The sequence below is a fragment of the Cucumis sativus genome, chromosome 2 (assembly GCF_000004075.3).
Source record: "Cucumis sativus cultivar 9930 chromosome 2, Cucumber_9930_V3, whole genome shotgun sequence".
NCBI classification, from domain to species: Eukaryota; Viridiplantae; Streptophyta; class Magnoliopsida; order Cucurbitales; family Cucurbitaceae; genus Cucumis; species Cucumis sativus.
Window position 1 is genome coordinate 17606952 of NC_026656.2, and position 19967 is coordinate 17626918.

General features: G+C 31.6%; 2 protein-coding genes across 11 annotated transcripts; one reads left to right on the top strand and one right to left on the bottom strand.

Moving 5' to 3' along the window:
• Positions 1-3229: 3229 nt before the first annotated feature.
• On the top strand, positions 3230-8494 carry LOC101204223 (homeobox protein ATH1). Of its 8 annotated transcripts, XM_011651234.2 has the most exons (7): positions 3230-3528; positions 3640-3737; positions 4892-5889; positions 6319-7554; positions 7634-7989; positions 8075-8135; positions 8219-8494. In XM_011651234.2, exons 4-7 carry the CDS (start codon positions 6643-6645, stop codon positions 8348-8350), a joined length of 1461 nt encoding a protein of 486 aa, XP_011649536.1. In that variant the 5' UTR covers positions 3230-3528; positions 3640-3737; positions 4892-5889; positions 6319-6642; the 3' UTR covers positions 8351-8494. The 8 variants fall into 8 exon arrangements, with proteins under 8 accessions (XP_011649536.1, XP_031736726.1, XP_031736724.1 ...); XM_031880866.1 differs by lacking the exons at positions 3230-3528; positions 3640-3737 and having other exon boundaries at positions 4188-5889; positions 6319-6697; positions 6773-7554; XM_031880864.1 differs by lacking the exons at positions 3230-3528; positions 3640-3737 and having other exon boundaries at positions 4190-5889; positions 6319-6446; positions 6531-7554.
• Positions 8495-8620: 126 nt separating this feature from the next.
• LOC101217037 (protein NDL2) lies at positions 8621-12459 on the bottom strand. 3 transcript variants are annotated; one of them, XM_004142874.3, is made up of 11 exons: positions 12158-12459; positions 11534-11633; positions 10969-11066; positions 10636-10724; positions 10397-10457; positions 10192-10278; positions 10032-10109; positions 9735-9791; positions 9544-9599; positions 9262-9397; positions 8621-9155 (listed from the first exon to the last, which is right to left on the bottom strand). In XM_004142874.3, exons 1-11 carry the CDS (start codon positions 12215-12217, stop codon positions 8934-8936), a joined length of 1044 nt encoding a protein of 347 aa, XP_004142922.1. In that variant the 5' UTR covers positions 12218-12459; the 3' UTR covers positions 8621-8933. The 3 variants fall into 3 exon arrangements, with proteins under 3 accessions (XP_004142922.1, XP_011649541.1, XP_031736727.1); XM_011651239.2 differs by having other exon boundaries at positions 11530-11633; positions 12158-12443; XM_031880867.1 differs by lacking the exon at positions 12158-12459 and adding an exon at positions 11986-12121.
• Positions 12460-19967: the final 7508 nt, after the last annotated feature.

Consider the following 19967-nt stretch of genomic DNA (forward strand, 5'->3'; position numbering starts at 1 on the left):
TAAGAGATATTTAATTATGTTCGTTTTACAATTTATCAAACGTTGATCAGAACAAACTTCATATATAATCTAAATTAGAGTGATATATTTCAACCGACACGAATCTCTCACCTAACTCCAATAATAAAAAATATAACTTGTGAAGTCATTAAATTACATAATTAAGAAAAACCAATAGTTAAGAGGAGAATATTCAAGAATCTAAAGACAACTATACTATACCATAAGACTAAGCAATTTTGGAATCATGTCTACATCTTTTATCTAACCAAATAAAACAAACAAATAAAGTAAAAGCCATTGACAAACAAAATTCCTCTAATAAGCAAACTTTGGTTATGATTGAAAATTAAACTAAGCCAAACTTTGCACCCTAAGTCAAAAAGGGACCCTCCTAATTATCTTAATCACGACTATTTATTTACATCAATGAGTTTAATTATGATTTAATGTGTTTTTTATTAAAATTTTATCTCAATTAATTTAAAATTATTTTTAAATATAGTAAAATAAATTAAAATATTTATAAAAATATCATATTTGATAGGACATAATATAACTATTTATTATTTCTATTGTCGTATAAATTCAAATGGAAATAAACTATGATTTTAATTATTTTTTCCATCAATACCTGTTTTTTTTAAGATGAACAATAGAACATTAATCATTTAAATAATTCTTATGAAAGATTAAAATATTGGTTTGAAAAATAAGTCAATAATTATTTTAGCATTATTCCCAATAAGAAATGCTATTAATCTAATAACCATTTGAAATTCTAAGGTTGTGGTTGTGAAGTTTCCTTCTGTACTAATATATATGAAATGAATGCATATGTATATATTTAACTTTTATATTTTGAAGGAATCATAGGTTATATGTATATATTTATATTTGAATAAACATGTCATTAAAATACACAAATTAACATTTAGAGGTCCAATTATGATTTAATTTGATCATTCCTTTTGTAATTTTTTAACTTAATAGAAAAATGGACAAATGCCAAACTGAGTATATAGATTACTATTTAAGCACATGGTCTCTTTATTGTCTATTTGTATTTTGTCCAATTAATTGTTAGTTCTTACACATCTCCTAGCAATAATTTTGATGTCACATATATCATATTAAAGTATATTATAATAAAGTGTATCAAATTAAATTTAGTTTATAGTTTTTTTTTTTCTTTGTTATAGTTCAAATTTGATCCCTATAATTTTCAAAGTTTCAATTTAGCCCTTGTTAATGATTGAAACTCTCTCCTTTACTTGATGTCATCTTCTAATATACATATAACCAACATATTAACATATCTTAGATGTATTTAAGATGCAGTAATGTCTTGTAATATAACAATAGAGATAATTAGTAAAATGCAACCCAACTGTGGTGATGAAAATGACCATTAGAAAACCAGTACACTAAATTGAAACTATAACTAAATTAATTAGATGTATGGAGTGATAAACATTCATAATTTCATACCTCCCCACAATCATATCAATGTAGTTATTATAACGTATATCAAAGTTGTTAAGTTCGTCGAAACTGCTACTCTCTTTAATAGCAGCAGGTCAAGACTTCTTTCTGATATTTGAGATTTTGATCATCACAACACATTCTATTAGATTATATTTCTCTTTTTTGTCCACAAAATTGTAATTTAATTGCTCACATTTTGGAATGTAATGCACCATAAACTGACGTCCTTTTCGTATAGCTTAAAGATCATTCTCCACATGTTAATGTTGCTCTGTCAAAATGATATTCATCTCTTTGCTTTTCTTATATATTGAACGAAAATGGACATTCAAACTCTCACGTTTTGGGCCGGGATGTTAGGCCCCGGGCCGGTTTCGGGAGTTATAAATGGGCCGCCTTTAACTAGTTGGGCTTGGGCCGTAACATGAAAAAGCAGTATTGGGCAAATCCTGTAATTCATACAGAAAGCAGGGGTGAATTTGCAAACTTGGTCAAAATTTATTGATATCAATAATTAATATTTACATATCATAGCTTAAATGATTTTACTTTATGGCATGTAAAGTCTATCCACTACCAAAAAGAAATTGCCTTTTTTAACTATATTTTCTATTGTTCTTTATGTTTAAATTTTATATTTTACTTTTTTTGTCAACTTGATCTTTTAAAATATTACATTATGTCAAATGTATTAGAAATTTGTTGATAATTTAAAAACAAATTGAAAGACCAATGACCAATTTTTAGGACACAAACAAACTAAATATAGTTATTAATAGCACCAAATAAAGGTATTGAGATTTTATGATATGAAGTTTATTAATAAAAATTTACTCTCTAATACAATTTATTTATTTTGTGTCTAATAGATTCTAGAAATTTAAAAAACACTCTCTTAAACTAAAAATCATAGCAAAACGAAAAAAGAAATTGAGAATAATGTTTTTATTTGTTGAGTTCTTTCAAAGAAAAGAAAAAAGAAATTGAGAATAAGATTTAATATTTAGAATATTATAAAAGTTGGGACAAAACGAAGACAAGAGTCATTTAAAACATACCATAGTACTATGCACTAAAAAATGCTAATTATTAGTGACAAAGAAGACCTTTCACATCTATGCTTTCACTTTATTGCTAAAGGGACCTTATAAAAGCTTCTTTAAAAAAAAATATTAAAGGGTATATTTTTACATTCGTACAACTTATCCTTTGAAGATATAATAAGACTAAAAATAATTTTATTTAGTAGGTTAAAATTTGTTATCGAAAGTTTAAGAGTATAGTTGTAACTTTTACTATACTTTGAAAATAGTTTTAATTTTTGTAGTTATTGAGTTTTTACAATATCATTCATGATGTCATAGCAATATTTAAAATATAGAATTCAAAGTGTGACATACTATTTTTTAAATTCTAACTTGCTAGTGAACTTAGAATAGAACGGATAAAACAAATTAATGTACTAATGGTTAGTTTTCAAACGTGTTTGGTTTGGTCGGTAACGTGTATGTTAGGAAGATTTGAAACATATACTATTTAGTAGATACTAGTATCACATGTCAATTGAGTTATAAGCTGAAGGTAGATACTAGGATGTTATTTTTTACCCTAAGAAATTTATTATATAGTTCAAAAGCAGGATCATATTTTGACTGAGGAATAATTTTGGAGATAATGAAAAGCCCAAGAAGAAACCCCATGTTGGTTGGTTTGAACTTTTGATTGGTCTCTGTGTCTTTTCAAAACTGAGCACACTGCTCTGAGTCATGGAGAGGTCCGGACATTGGCGACCCACCATGGAACCTCTCTCTGAATCCCAATGTGAACCTCTCTTTTATCTTTCTCACCTTCTCCATTTTCTTTCAATTTTCTCCCTTTAATAATGGGGGTCGAAAGAGATTGTGAAAAAAGGCACACAACCCCAAAACCCCTTGAAACCCCTCTTTTTGTTTGTCAAAATTGTTTGCTTCTTCAAATTGAAATTCCAGTTTCTGGGTTCTGAAATACACAAAAAGCAAAACCCAAGTTGAGAAGAAAAAGGTAGTAATCAGTATTCTCTTTTAGTAGTAGTACAGTATGTGAAACCAAAAAATGGGTCAGGAAAAAGAGCTAAGCTAAGAGACATTGAATTTGAAATATTTTGTCTTGCAGTGTGGATTGCCAGCATTTCTCTGTTTGGGTTTGCAGGCAAACCAAGCAAGGAACAGACCCCACAACCTCAGTTTTTCACACTCAACCATGTGGTAATGGTAAGAAAAAACATATATTTACTATCAATTTTAGTTTCCTGAGTTTTTTTCTTTTCTTATTTTTGTCATTGTGCTGTCAAAGAATTTGTTCTTGGAAAATCAATCTCGAGGTTTGAGTTTCTTTATTATCCAACGTGGAAGCTGAATGATAATTACACTTGATTTTAATAAATGTACTGTCTTTTCTGTGAAAAATATTTTTTCTCTTTAAACTTTCAAGAACCGTACACTCTTTGAAGCATATTTTGTCTATTAAACTCTTCATTAAGAAAGAACCTTCTCTTTCCGTTCTTACTTGAGTAATTATTAAAGCCCACTTTATGAGAGAAAGAGGTCTTGGTTGGAACTTCTTGAACCTGAAACGTTAGTTGACCTTGACAGGACAGAAATTGGATTAGTACTTTCAGAGAGACAATTGAGATGGTTAGAAATTAAACCCCTTTAATGGTTTCACTTACCAAGCCTGCAGTGCAGAGAAAAAGGCAAAAGCCAGAAGCATTCTCTCTAGTAACAGCTACATGGAAGTGTTGCACCAACATTGAGGTTGTAGGTCCACATTATTTCCTCTAGTTATTTCTGGTCATTATCCAGATCCCATTATCGCTACTTGGTCAGAGCTCTAAAGAAAAATCAGAGAAAAGATTTAGAAAATGGAGGGAAAAGTTTGGGTTGTATCACATCAGATCCAACGGCAGAGCTCTAGATTTAAGATAGAATGGTAATGGAAAATGGAATCCTGATCCGAGAAATGAAGGCTATCTATTTGCATTGTTTCATCATTCTGGTGTTACTCAATGAATAACCATAATGGTCCGAATACGAATATTAAGGAAGGTTAGTCTAATAATTGAAGAAATGCATACACCCAAAACTAGCTGATGGGTGCTGTTTTCATTGCGAGACATTAAATTTGTCAAAGATATCCCACAAGATCTTCTCGTCAGTTTTGGTTTGCTTGCATCATCATTTTCAGGCTCTTTTCTCTCGCCTTTCTCTGAGACTATATCTGTTCAAAAGTACACTGCTGAAACAGTAGTCTCTCTTTTTTCACATTTGATTGCCTTAAGTTCTTAGTTGTTTGATTCTGAAGAGAAAGTGTGATACTTTGTTACTGTATTACTCTTGCTTCTCATCACTTTGGCTTTCTTGTTCAGAATAGCTTAAAAAGAAAGGGACTGTCTGAAAAATGGTGCTGAGAAGACCTGGCAGGAACAGGAATTTCAACAGAGAGAATCCAGATATTTTGATTATGATGATTGCAGTGGATCAGATAATAAGAGGTTGTGAGCAGGACAAAGGAGATGGCACAGAGAGGAAGGGGATGGGCCCTTTAAAGCCTGCAACAAAGAGTGAGTGGTTTCTGCATCCCAAGAGCTATGGTCTCTCCTCTTTCTTGCTCTCCACCCCCTGGTTTTCTCTTGTGCGGCTGATACTTCCTTCTATCTTTATTTAGTGGGTCCATTTCCTCCATCTCCACCTTCATGCAGAGTCCTCTTTTTTGCCTCTTCACTCTCTCTCTCTTCCTTTTAATGGTTCTCTGAGATGGGTGTCATTCATTTTCCAGAGCTGTACGTATTTTAGCTTTAAAGTTTGAGAACAGAGATTGAGATTATACATCTCCCTGCCGTTCAATCCTCCAAACTTAAGCTTCTCGGGGTTTGAGCGCTTGAAGCTATTCCATTCTCCTTTTTTCATGCAAAATTTTGTATCACTTTTCTTTTACCATCGGCTTTATGTTGTTGTGATTTGGCAGAAGCCGGAAAAGTGGGAATACAGCACCAGTCATTATTACTTCTTTTCCCCTTGTTTTTTTCTATAAAAGCAAAGCTTCTCTTCCACTTTATCTGAACTTTCACAATGGCACCCTTTTCTGGAGAAACAAAAGAAACCAAGTTCTTTGAATCTTCTCCTTTTTCTTTTTTAAGTTGTCTTTGATCACCTGTGAGTGAAGAACCATAAAGCAGTGAACATTATAGCAATTTTTTTTCGTTTTATAACTTGCAGGTTTAAAGCTCTTCACTAAGCCATCACATCCATTTAATTTGCTTAGAAATTCAGGACACGGTCATTTTTTTTTCAGGGGATTTGGTGTGGGGCTTTCGCTCTAAGTTTCTCATCCTATATAGGATGACAGAGATTCATCAAATGGAAGGTTGGTTTCTTTGTCATTTTATGCTAATGGCTCAATGTTTATGTTCTGGCTGGTGGTTTACAGAGTGAGTTTTGATGTGGACCTTTATTTCTTCTGTCTTGTATGATGTTATGTTTGTTCCCTCCTTTGTATCGTGTGTCAAAATAAATTGAACATCTTCAACGAATGGCTTGTCAATATTAATTTTTTGCTGGTCCCTAAACGTAACATGCTTTTCACTCTTGTGGCAATAGGTTCTGGATATGTTACAACTACTAATTTCCCTTTCCAACTCTGAATAATAATAATATAGCATAGCCTGTCTCTAGAGGAATGTGAATTTGGATGTCTGGATTGAGCTGCAAGTTCATTTCTTTTTCCATTCAACTGAGAAGTTCATTTTTTGTTTGATAATGCTATATTGACTTATAAATGCTATTGAAATCGCAGCTAAAAAGTGAATGTGGTTTGAATCGAGTATGTTAATCTCAGCTGTTGCTTTGGATAAAGAATGGTAGTTTTCCGTCTAGACTGCGTATGGGTGGGCGAATGATTTGATGAATGCTCTGGTGGATATGGTAAACCCAAATTCTGTTGTTGTATGTGAAATTCTGCCTCTTGGCTTTTAGAACTCAGTTGATACGTCCAATTAATGAACTAAGCAATATTACAGCTGGATTTCCTATCTTTTTAAGTCTGCGGGAGTCTGGATGCTCTGCTCTTACTAGTGCTGATAATCATATAGTTGAACAATTGACATTTTGAGGTTTTCCAATGTCTACTGCCCTGCAACGAATCGATATGGGAGATGCTTGTCTGGGTCCCTCTGGTAATGCTGAGTTTCAAAATCAATTGGCAGTAGCCATTCCTATTTCTCTGTTTCAATCTACCTCTCTTGCTCCAGTGAATGATATTCGTGGAAATACAAAAGATTCAGCATTTCCAGACCCACAGTTCCAGCAATTAGAAACCTTTAGAACGTGCTTCTTACACAGTTACTCTAATGCTTCAAATTCTTCATTTGCAAGTTCTCTGATCTGTGAAGGTGATGAGTCTCTATGTAATGCAAATAATAAGTGGGAAAGCGATAGGTTTCATTGTATTCAGCAACTTTCTGGGGAGAATCCGGAAACATCTGATTCCCAGACCGTCTTGTCCATGGAACACCTGCACCAGAATGGCTGGATGTCATCTAACACTATGAACTCTAAGTTATGGAATGAGCTTTCTCTAAGCCTTGCTACAACCGAACCCGTCCTCAGTGGAGGAACTGATTTCCTGGACCAGTATTCTCAGTTGACTTTTTCTGGTGCTACTCAACCTTGCTTGAACAGCACAGAATTAGCCTCGAACTTAAATTCAGGCAGCTCTAGGGACCTCTCTCTAAGTTATGGATGTGGTAATTCTGTTCGCCTTTCTCGAGCAATAGCAGGATCTAGATATCTTTCGGTCATTCAAGATGTACTTTCTCAAATTGCAAGCTATCCACTGGAAAACTCAGATCAAGTTGATCATTCAACTACTGCAACTGGGTTTGTGCCGTTGTCATCATCAAGTTCCCTGGATGATGCAACGATTGAATATGGTTCTGATGTTACTGGTAGATACAGTTCTCAAATGGAGCCGGAATGGCAAAATCTATCTGTTGATGCCAAGAAGTCCCATCTGTTGACTCTACTACAATTGGTTGGTTAATTTAATATAGCGTTTCTCTGATTTTTATCTTTTTACCCTTCTTATACTGAAAAACTTGATAGTGTTTCAGATTGATGAGAGGTACACTCAATGCTTGGATGAGATTCATACCGTTACTTCTGCGTTTCATGCTGCTACTGATTTGGACCCTCGCTTGCATACTCGATATACACTCCAGACGATCACTTCGGTGTATAAAAACTTGAGGGAGAAGATTACCAGTTGTATTTTTGCTATTGGGAAGCATTCTAACGCAACGTGCACCAAGGAGAAGGAAAAATTCTTTGAGGCAACATTCTTACAGAAGCAGTGGGCTCTCCAGCAGTTGAAAAGGAAAGATAATCAATTATGGAGGCCACAGAGAGGCTTGCCTGAAAAATCTGTCTCCGTTCTTAGGGCATGGATGTTTCAAAATTTTCTCCATCCGTAAGATTTTGTGACAAATCTGGTTTACTTTTTGAAGATACGTATAGTAAGTTGAAGGAATGTTTGTTCTTTGGTGATTTTTCAGGTACCCCAAGGACACAGAGAAGCATTTACTTGCAGTAAAAAGTGGATTAACTAGAAATCAGGTTCTTGCTGCTTCAAGATTTCCTTCAACTTTCATGAGTTCTCCTCACTTTTACTGAGTTCTGCTATTCTGGACTTTGGACAGGTGTCTAATTGGTTCATCAATGCTCGTGTCCGATTGTGGAAACCGATGATCGAGGAAATGTATGCTGAAATGAGCAGAAGAAAATCCAATCAAAATGAGGAGGGAATCGAAAGAATTCATTGTCCCAGATAAGCATTAGCAGTGAGAAGATGTGGCTCGAACTGTGAAAATGATAGACAGTATTGAGCACTGTATGGAACTTGAATTGATTAGAAAAGTGTACTAGACTGAATTAAATTCAACTATATATTCTTTTTGACAATTTAACCTGAGAAATTTCTTTAGCTTCGCATTCCTGGCTACATCATAATAGACAATAAAATGCAATTAGTCAGCAGAGAAACATCACCACAAACTTCATTCTGAAAAGAAGGAAAAAGAAAACACGATCAATAAGCGAAGTTCAATCTAAAAACATTATTTATTAATTGAAAATAAATAATTCTGAGATTTACAGAGAATGGTGCCCTCCTCCTCAACTAACTCTTTTGATTACAAATGAAAGAATGACAATTTCTGATTTCTGCCTAGAAGTTTTCACTATCAAATATTCTGTTTCCTTCTTTATCTACACCCCACACCCACACCTCTCATTCACGAACTGATGGATTGCCAAAGAAAAAACAAAAAAAACTGTCCCAACTCCTCACAGTACATATAAATACAAAAAGTGATTAATATTTTTTGTTGCGCCTCCTTTCATCGTCTTGTTGTTCTAGACTTGCAAGGAGATTCTTGTTTTTATCGGTTTCAACTTCAATCCCATACTTTCTGGTGACAGAAGCTCGGGAGCTATGCAAGAAGGGCTCAAGGGGCTTCTTGGGCTGACGCTAAAATGAGATGGCCTATACATGCCATATCCCATGAGAAAATACTCCATAGGTATCAACATTGCATCAGGCTGCTCCTCTGTCACCATTGACCCACATGACTGAACCTAAGATGTGAGAATAGCCCCTTTTAATTCATAGTAGTATAAAGCTCGGTTTATGATTTTCATGTATATTTAATCTCCAAAAAGGAAAAAAGAAAGTTCAACATACTTCCACTAGGGCACTGTATCTTCTGTCTAGTTTGACAGTCATGTGGTGAGCCTCTGAATGGAACGGGGACCTGTCCCCAACAAATATCAATGAACGGCACTTTAGTTTCCGTAACCCTTCTGAAATGTCGGGTCTCCTGCATGAAAGAAAAAAAAAGTTTAGGAGGGCCTTCGACCCCATATGTGTATCATCTAACTAATGTAATTTCACATCAGAGGTATAGAGGAAAAGGACCCCAACAATTGTCAAGCACAAATTCAAAGATTGGAGTTAGATGCTTACCCATTCATTGCTTCAAGAAACCTCCAGACGTTTGAACTTTGCCTCTCGTCAAGTGACTGTAGAAAGAACATGATCATAATGTTTGATCAAACAAATGCTCAACTCTTAAAATCTGTCAAGTTTTCCAACTCTGGAATAACTGACAGTTTAAAGTTGCTAAAAGAAAACGATGAAAATGCTGCAGTACTCACTCTTCTGCATGCTTGAACTAAATCTGACTCTGGTACTTGAGAACAACCACGAGCATCCTACAACCAGCACAGTACAAATGTCTAATCAAACTCAGTTGGGATGAATAACTCTAGTAAGAGAGTTTGAGTTTGTGCAAGTAAACCTGCAGTTGGTCTGTGTTTAAGTTGAGAAGAAAAAAGAGTTTAAAAGTTCACACGTTCAAGTGCAATTTTCATATCATCAAATTGGTTTTGAAGGAATAAAAACCGATTTCATGGTGATTTTGAAAACAAAGCAATTTTCATTTTTAGACCTACCTTACTGAAATACCGCTTCAGCAACAACTCCTTCACTACCCCACACATGCCATAGAAATAAAGCAAATTTGACATCACCTGCATATGGAAAATCTGTTAATAAGATGATTCCAATAAACCAGAAGACGATCATAATAGTTCTTTCGTTCAGAAAGACGACCTTATTATACAACCATTCTGTCCAACAGGGCGCTGTGCATATGGGAGAAATCAATATCAAACCATGAACACGATGTCTGTGCTTCATCTGCAACCAACAAGTGCAATCAATATATGACAAAAGTTTACAAGAGGAACTGAAAGAAAAAACCATGGGGGGGAAGGATAAAGTAATCAAGTGGATGGTGAACAAAGAGAAAAATTACAGCAAAGAGAGTGAGGATGTATGCTCCAGCAGTAACACCCATACACATCACAGCACTAAGTCTGGGAGAAAGATAAAGAAGAAGAGTAAGTCATCAGATCCGTGCATATTCATTTCGGATAGAGCTCAAGTGTAAAACAAATAAAACAGCAAAGCATCAGACCAGTGGAATTCAAAACTTTAAACAAGTCGAAGTTATTAAAAAAAAATTGAAGATAGCCAAAAGGAATATCGAATTACCCAAAATAGTTAAGAACTTCAGCAATTTGATCTGCTAAGTCATCTGCAGAAAGTACAGGATCATCAGGGCAAATTGCAGCAGCTCCTAACTGCAACTCTTGAACAAGGTCCCATTATGAGAAGAATTCATGTGGAAGTAAAAAAGACAACGTACTTGTTGGAAAGTTCAGTTTCATTGAAGCAACACCAAAAAAAAATTACACAGTAGATTATTTTGTACATAGCATAGATTAAAAGAAATTCACTCGTACAAAGTAATTTATTTTATGTATGTGTGTGGAAAAAAAAATAATGACATCAGTAGAGATATTAGAACATCCCAATTATACAAACCTCGTGTCCGGGAGGGCTGATATGATATATGCAAAAGTTGTGAAGCAATAACGAACAAGCTTCTGGACAAAACATTAATCCTTGGAAGCAGAACATATCTGATAAATAATAAAACATAGCACGTTTAAACATTGGTAACAGGAAAAATTAAAGAAAGATTCTAAAAATCAAAGTCACAAGTCATAGAATCATTTCATTTTAACCCCATATCACAATTTATTAACCTTACTATCCTCTTTAAATAACTTATTTTTGTCTATTTTCAAAGAATAAGCTTGTCTAATAAAAATAATGGATTTCAAAAGCTACTATTAAAAGATTTAACAATTATGTGGGTGAAAACAAACCAAAAAGGCAGATGTTCCAGCAAAAGGACTGTAGATAATAGAGGTAAGAATAACCAATATTCTGGATTCCAAAAAATTCAACACGTTAAATTTAAAACAAAAACTCCATCTAATCAACCTTAAACTCCAAAGTGTGTCTAATTTATTCAAAGACTCCACTTCTACACTCAAAATCATGTTTTGAATAACAATTTACATGACACATTCTACATACTCACGATTTAGAGCTAAATCGGGATAAGTGATTAAAGCTGGCTTGTCCAGGTCTCCAACCACGGTGACAGAAACAACACCATAACAGGTTTTCACAAGATACTCCTGCCAAAAAAAAATCGATTGAAGAAATATTAGTTTTCAAACGTAGTCATCTGAACTAGAGAATGGACGCACCAAAAAAAGGCGGCAAGTAATACAGAACCATAAAATGAACTACTATAAAAAGGGAATTGCAAAAGCTTAAATATAAGGAAATTCGCAGTTGAAGACGCAAACAATAAAACAGATTAAAGAAAGTTAGTCTACTAAAATTCAAAATGTATTTCTAAACTAGTAAAAATCCCAACATCCATCCACTTTTGGTAGACCGTTGAATTCCGAACGAAAATCAACACCAATTACCCTTAGAAAATCTAACTAAAATCAACAATGCACATCCAAAAACCTTAATTACCTCCGTGTAAAACGATCACTAATTACACGAATTCATCCAATAAAAAACATAACGAACCCCATGTTTCAATTCAATCCAAACTTCCCAGCATGTTCTCAAAAAGCAAACAAAGCACAGTGTTCAAACACATGAAACCAGACGGATTTACACAAGCAACAGGAAATGCAGGTACCTTTCCTCCACAAGAGATCGACTCCATATCCACCGAAACCGAGTCGCTCGAATCCCCCATTTCCTTCTTCCCTTATTCTCTCACCTTTCTCTCTTCCCCTAAATCCTCCTTCCCTTATTCGCTACTCAATACACAGAATGCTCCTTCTTCCTTTTATATACCACCAAATCTCTTCAACAATTCCACCACTACATTATTTGGGGGAAAAATTTCAACTCGTCCCTTCGAATCGTCCGAGTCAATACGAGTCACCGACGCCGCGTTCCCCTTCCATCGCACATTGACAGAAACCTCACGAGCGCCCTGTAACGAACAAACTATAACCCGATACCCTGGTTGGTTTAACCATGGTTAGGAAGCCGACAGTTTATTTGAAATTACTTAAATACCCACAATTTCCCTTGACAGCGACCTCCTCTCTTACCACATGAAAAAGGGCGATTTTCGTCTATTCACGTTGATTTTTTAATTAGTAATAAAGAGGGAAATAGTAAGTAGTTAAGCTTTGACTAAGGAAGAGATAAAATGAAAATAAAATTAATATAAGGGAAGTGTTATTTTTATTTGTGGGACCTGCGTTTATTTAAAGTAACGTAATCATTTATATTATAAAGTATATAATCTGTCACAAATTTTGGGGAGAGGTTTTTCCTTATTTTTCTTTTTTCAATTATTCCATTTATAATATGGTATTGTATTTTTGTTATTTATTGCATTGCCTAAAAGTGGGGAGTGGATTTAATGAAAATAATTTTAGAGGATCTACTTGTTTTTAAATTAGTTTCTGTTTTTGTTAATTTTGTTTAATTACTTTTTTTTGTGCATAAATACAGTTGAGTTTTTAATAGTATTGTTGCACCATTAAAGTTAAAACCTTTTCTTCTTCTTTTTCTTTTTAATAAGGTTAGTTGTCATATACCATATTTTCTTGCCCTAATAGATTTCATCCGTTTATTGAATAATAAATTATTGCCTTTTTAATTAAACTTTCTATAATACTCTAAAAAAATATCATTTCGGGATGATTTTGTTTGGTATAGGTGTGAAAATGATAGATTGAATCTCCAACTTAGTGAAGTATATGTGAAACAAAGTTCAACTGACATTAGATGTGTATTGTCACATTCTATGTTAAAGGATACCGAATTCATGAATCTTCAAAACAAAAAACATTAAACAATAACATGCATCCAAACTATTGTAATATTTTCGTGTGAATGGTGTTGCTTGAGCGAACATTTTTTATAAATAACAATGATGAAATGTTACAATTCTAAAAAAAAATAACTAAATTTTTTTTCAATTTTTATTACCCTTTATTTTATTAAAGAAATACCATTGAAACCCTTCTTAGAGATTTTACTTACAGTGTCAATTATTTACGTATATACTTATAGAACAAAATCATTAAAATATATAATTTGTTAGGTGTAAATACATCCTTAAATGTTATATTTTTTTACGAATTTTTCCTTAAATTTGTATAGATTTAAAAATATTTGATGTTATAAGTTAATAAAAGAAAATGGTTGAAAAATGGAAGAATGTCCACGTGTAAAACATAAGTAAAGATCTCGACCGTGTAATGTTTTAAGGAATGCAATCGAAATATTTTATCTTTCAAATAAAATAATACAAAAAGTAAAAAAGATATATATATAATATATATATATATATATATATTAATAATAACATTAACATAATATGTTTAAGAGAAGTGGAAGCATATAATATGTTATCATTCTTATCCTCTTTTCTCTTTATGCTTTACTCTGTTTTGGAATTTTGGTCCACTAAAGATAAGTGAATGCTTCTTTCTTTCTTTTTCTTTTGAAATATTGAGAGAAAGAAATGGTTGATCAAAATATTATAATAAATAAGTAAAATACAACATTTTGTTTTATATATGCACGTTATATATTTCACTAGGTTTGGAAAATGATGCGATATATGTAACTCTAGAATATCAAACGTGGAGGAATTTTATTTGCTTATTTGATAAAGTTCTTTTAAGTTGAAAAGTTCACGTTAGTTTGTAATTAAAACTTAAAACATCGTAGTAAAGATGAGAATTATCTTAACACATGCAATGTAGTGCATCGTTTCTCATCCAAACTTCATTGTATTGTTTGTTCTTCGTACTTCATATTGCAAGTGTATTTTTAAGGTTTTTTTTTTCGTAAATTGATAATACAATTGCATCATACAATTAAGCTAAGTTTGTTTGTTCTTTTAAGCAAATTAAAAATTAACATGGTGTGTCTCGTACTGTTTTAATTTTAGTTATACTTGTTAATTGAACATTATTAGACAATTTAATTCAATAGTTGATTTGTTATAGGATACCTTATTTAAATTATATATTTATTATTTTGTTGAACGATGAATCGAAGACTAATATAATACATATGTGATTATGTATTTTTTTTCAAAATGTGAATATATTGCTATATTTATTTGTTATAATAAATCTATTTACATTCGAATAAAAATAACTAGTGAATTTTGTATCTTTTCATTTAATTTGTCTTCTATATCTCACAACAATTGTCATGCATGGCATGAGTTGGTCCCACGAAATTAAAACAGTGAATTGATTGAGCAAAATAACTAAGTTGGATTTTGATGGTTATTAAGCAACGATAAATCACACAATAAATTAGATATTCGACGTGCTCTTAAGAGCAATATAGAAAGTAGATAGTTATTACAAGAATAAACGATGAAATCACGTCAACAAAGTAAAAAGAAAAAGAAAAAACAACACAATAATGTTGAAATTTTTGTTTAATCATATTTTATACTTTATCATGTCAAAAATTAATTATGTACTCTCCATCAACAATCTTAAAACAAAGTCTTTAGTTTTGTATAAAAAAAAATTGATTAATAAAAACAATTAAATATGGTATAAAGTAATTTATATAATAAACCTTTACACAATTTAAAATTAATAATAATGCAGTAAATCGTGATGTTATTAGTAAAGGAATGGACAAAAAATCGCACGCATGTGTCACGTGATTAATTATTAAATAGTAAAATTAAACATACCAAATCACATAATGATTTTAAGGTTGGAAAATGAATATATTTAACCATAAAGTGTAGTTAGGTGATGTTATTATTTTGGAATTTAAATGGGACATGTAGTGCCTTTCCTTAAACTAGAAACCATGACCAAAAAAATTACTGAGGACGCAAAAAACTATGCTATAAAATAAAAAGCAACGTCTGAATTGAAGTTCTAATGTCCTTCCCCCATCAACAACAACCATTAATAGCTCCACCCCAACTCAACACCAAAATCCTTTTCCAAGTTTAATCCTTAGATCTACTCATCCATTCTTTGTTATACTAAACCTTTTTCACTGTTACATCAATTTTTTCAAAAGGTTCTAGAGTCATCATATGACGTTGAATTTTATTTTTTTTCCGCTATCTTCTTTATCAAGTTTGAAAGGTGGTTCGATTTTTCATTTGGTTTATATATCTAGATATCAAATTGAACCAAGGAGATTTGTTGTATATAAAAGAAACCACGTCGATGTACATAACAAAATAAAAAATCAACTTTTATTCGATTCAATCGACTTTTTTCTTTTGAAAAATTAAAAAAATAGCAAATTTTACAAAATATTTACAACTTATAGTAAATTTTGTAAATTCTAGTGATAGTCACCAACCAATAGAATCCAAATTTTTGTTATAACTTATAAAATATTTTAGTTTATTTTGTTATTTTTAAAAATTGTATTCTTTTTATTTATCAAAAAGGAAATATATGACTTTTTAGACTATATATATAATAATAACAAAAAAAGAGGGAGAAATAAGAGAAATATGTAATAAACTATTTTTGTCTTCTTCCCATTTAGCTTGCTAGTGCATGTAACCTATATTCTAAGAAATAAAGGGAAAATAATTATATTGGGGACTTTTGAATGGAGATAGCTATCTGTTTACATTAATTTCAACATTTACAAGTAAAGCCATAAACAATTAATATTGATGAATTTATATGTGAAAAAGCTACCATATATATTAAATATATAGTTTAAATTATGCTATATATTTATGTTTCTTGAAATGGAAAACATGTTAGGATGGTTACGTTATTCATTTTTAACTTTCCTCCTTGATTTATGGTTGCAAAATTCATAATATAACTTTTAATAAGTTGACTATAAAAATCATTAGATGTTATTCGAATAATATCGGTTAAATTAGAATAATATAACACATTAAAAATATTTGGACACACCATAAGATGCCCAAATTAAATGTTTAACTAATACAAATTATCTTTTTATTGTTTGACAACTTAATTTAATTTAAAGAGGAAATTTCTAATATAATAGTTTCAAAATTGTTGACCACCTAGGCCGCTACTAAGAATCGTGTGGAATCTATAATTTATTAATTATAATAATTAATGGAAATGGTAGGTAATATAAACTTCTACTAGTATCTCTTAAAGTTTAAATTTACTATAAAGAAAATTAGAATTTGAGTGGAAATTAAATGGTCTTGAATTTGGAAAGGTAATTAATTCACCTAAATGGATAAACATCTATAATTTTTCTTTTTCTTTTCCTTCCAACTCGTAGGCACCTTACTATGATGCTATATCGAAACTATACTAAAATTAGATGTACTTATAAATATTTTCTAATATGCTCTCACTGATTCCATGTGAACCCCAAAAGGAAAAAAAAACGTTAAACTTAACCAAAAAATCAAAAGTAATTAAGTAAAATCTCATCGTCAATTAATTTCAAGTTTGGTATCATGGTCGATATCAGACCATGTTGAAAATTTCACACATTGAACAAACTAAGAAAACTCACACTAATACACAATATAAACCTTGAATGAAACAATAAGTAGATAAATATCTCGTTACTCGAACAAATCATAAATAGAAGATGTGAAAGGGAATTGAATGGGAGGGAGGGAGTGAGTGAGAGATGTTTTTAAAAAGGAAGAAATATTTTTGGGAAAATGAGAGAGGGGGAGAAAGCAATTAAAAGCATGGGGGGGACAATTAATGACATTAATTGAGAGTAGAGGCATAAAGGTATAGAAGGAAAGGGGGATTGGAAAGAAGAAGAAGAAGAAATGCAATAATAGCCAATGGCAAGCATGTGAGTGTCCTTAACAAAAGCATTGAAAATTGATTGCCCAAATGAAATAGTTTTACTTCTGATTTGGCGCTCTTTTTGCTGCGGCTATCGCGTTCACATGTGCTTCTTCCCCCCTCCCCTCGCCCCCATATGTTGCTTACCACTGCCCTAACTTCAATCCTCCACCGACACATTTCAAGCCCTTTTTCTTTCCTCTTTTCAAATATCATCCCTACCTCATCTTTCTTTATTATAACAAATTATTCTAAACTCTAATTCAATATTTATAAAATGTAATAAAATTTTAGATTTTGTAGTGATAAACGTTTATGAAAGACTGTTACCGGCTTGATGATTTTTGTTATATTTGAAAATACTCAACTTAATATCGCTTTTCTTTTAATATTTGAGGTTGAATGTATGTTAATTAATTCGTTTTTCGTTAATTCTTAGACACTAACGTTAAACAACAATTAGAGCTAGTATATATTTAGTACCAACTACAATTGAAAAAAAGTATAATATATTGAAATTTTTTATAATAATAATAATAATTTATAATTTGTTTTCAAATCCGAATAATTAATAGACTAAAGTGACCATTAATTATCAAATATTGGTTTGGGAATCAAAACAGAGAGACGTAGATTAGATCACAAGTGTGGATAGTGGATAAATAAATTAGAAGGATAGAATATTCAATTCATTCAAACCAGAAACATTTGAATATGGTTCATTAATTACTCATTATATTTTATCTTCGTGAAATTTAAATTAACTAGTATTTAACCATTTTTCAGTAAAGATTTGATCGAATCTTGAATATTTTGGTTCTCAACACATACAAGTACCAATTGAATTTAATTTTTATGAATGATTCACCAATATTACGTTGAAAAAAGCGTTTAAATTTGTTTCTTTTAAATATTGCAAAAATAAATTCAAACCATATACACTCCCTGTCCTCAAGTATTTTTTATAAACCATATTATATATATTATTATGTATTTGTGTAATGTGTCGAATAAATAGTTGGATGAATTTTTGCTATATTTATAATATATGGTTTGAATGTTTGATATTAATGGGTATTTGATGCATAACCAATCATTAAATAAGAAAGAAGAAAAAGGGAAAAAAAGGGGTTCTGCCCATAATAAAATACGTGCCGACAATTCAATTCACACTCACCTCTCTAAGCTTCAGAATAATTATTAAATGGTGGGCTAATGATAAATAGAAAATAGTAAAACTATCAAATTTTTTTTTTTAATTTCTATCTCATGCATTAAACTATGTAACATTATTAGTCCTATAGTAACACCTCAACCAAAGCTTATGATATTTATTTTGACATTACATTGATATATTTGATAAGGTCTCTTAATCAAGGATTCTTGAATGTTAGCTTTTAATATGTATTTGCTTGCAGTGGATTTTTTAAATACTTTGTTGTTGTTGTTTTTTTTTTATATAATTAATATTTGACTAAATTGAAAAAGAACACTCAAGTATTAGTATAAGTTGAACAAATTCCTATTTGTTTTGATTTATTAGAAAAAACTATGGGCCTGGCTGTAGCTCAATCGTACTTAGATTACGGGCCGTTCTATAAGGCACGGTTGGCAGAGCGTAGGCCCAATACTTGGTGCTTATTGCTCTGCCTCTGCTTTGCGAATTGTTTTTGTGATCCAAAATACATCTTAATTTCTAAACTTGAGGTGCCGATAGATAAGTAATATGTGACTACTGATATTCGACGTAGAGAAAAGTAGTTATTGACTTACGAATAAACGTTAGGAAAACAAAGAGTAAAATCAAAACAAACATTATCAAGAAATGAAAAGAAAAAGTTTGTATCAAGTGTGTATCGTGAGTCACTTTTGTAATGTAAGTTGGCAACATAGATTAACATTAACATAGATGATTCGTACTAAATTTTGTAGTACTCGATAGTCAAACTACAAAATCTAAAAGTGTTTTTTCTTTGATTAAATTTTCTAGATGATTGGAAGTAAGTTTTATTCAAACGAGGCAAGAGCAATAATATTACGAAACATCGATTTAGTGTTTGTCAAGTCAGTTTTGCAAAGTTTATCACTACAAATTGAGTAAATATAATAGAGTCACGTTTTGAAGGCCATATGTTATATGAGTTATTTCAATTGAATATACGAAACAACCAAACTCGTAAAATTGTAATTTATTTACACTTTGTAACGTGGAGGAAAGAAAACCTGGAAAAAAGAATCTAATGCCAAGTCAACGATGAGATGAAAAATAAGTCATAAGTTGTTAGATACATCAGGTAAAAGTATCATAATAACTTTACTATTTTCTCATGGAGGAAGGATAAGATAAATTCTTCCTATTTCTAATAAGTTAGGGTAAGATTTTATTTTATATTTTATTGACTCGTGACTTATTCGATAACGTTAAATTTTATCTCGAACGCATGCAAAAGTTATATATGGTATGGGAATATTATTTTTAAAAAAATGTATAAATTAGAACCGTAAAATTGTATACATAAATATGAAAAGGGAAAATAAATGATTAAAGAAATAAGTGAAGTAAATATTTGAAGCTAAAAAAATATTAAGATTAAGTTAGAAGGAAAAAATATCGGAAGAGGAGAGAGACATAGAGGGCGCCAGCGGGATGATGCTATAAATATAAATTCC

Bases quoted from the DNA above. Each gene is read 5' to 3' on its own strand.
- LOC101204223 (XM_011651234.2), top strand. From the start codon at position 6,643: ATGTCTACTGCCCTGCAACGAATCGATATGGGAGATGCTTGTCTGGGT. The intron at 7,990-8,074 runs GTAAGATTTTGT...GTGATTTTTCAG, and splicing joins TTTCAAAATTTTCTCCATCC to GTACCCCAAGGACACAGAGA. The intron at 8,136-8,218 runs GTTCTTGCTGCT...GACTTTGGACAG, and splicing joins GTGGATTAACTAGAAATCAG to GTGTCTAATTGGTTCATCAA.
- LOC101217037 (XM_004142874.3), bottom strand. From the start codon at position 12,217: ATGGGGGATTCGAGCGACTCGGTTTCGGTGGATATGGAGTCGATCTCT. The intron at 10,110-10,191 runs GTCGTCTTTCTG...TTCCATATGCAG, and splicing joins CAGAATGGTTGTATAATAAG to GTGATGTCAAATTTGCTTTA. The intron at 9,156-9,261 runs GTATGTTGAACT...CTCACATCTTAG, and splicing joins GATACAGTGCCCTAGTGGAA to GTTCAGTCATGTGGGTCAAT.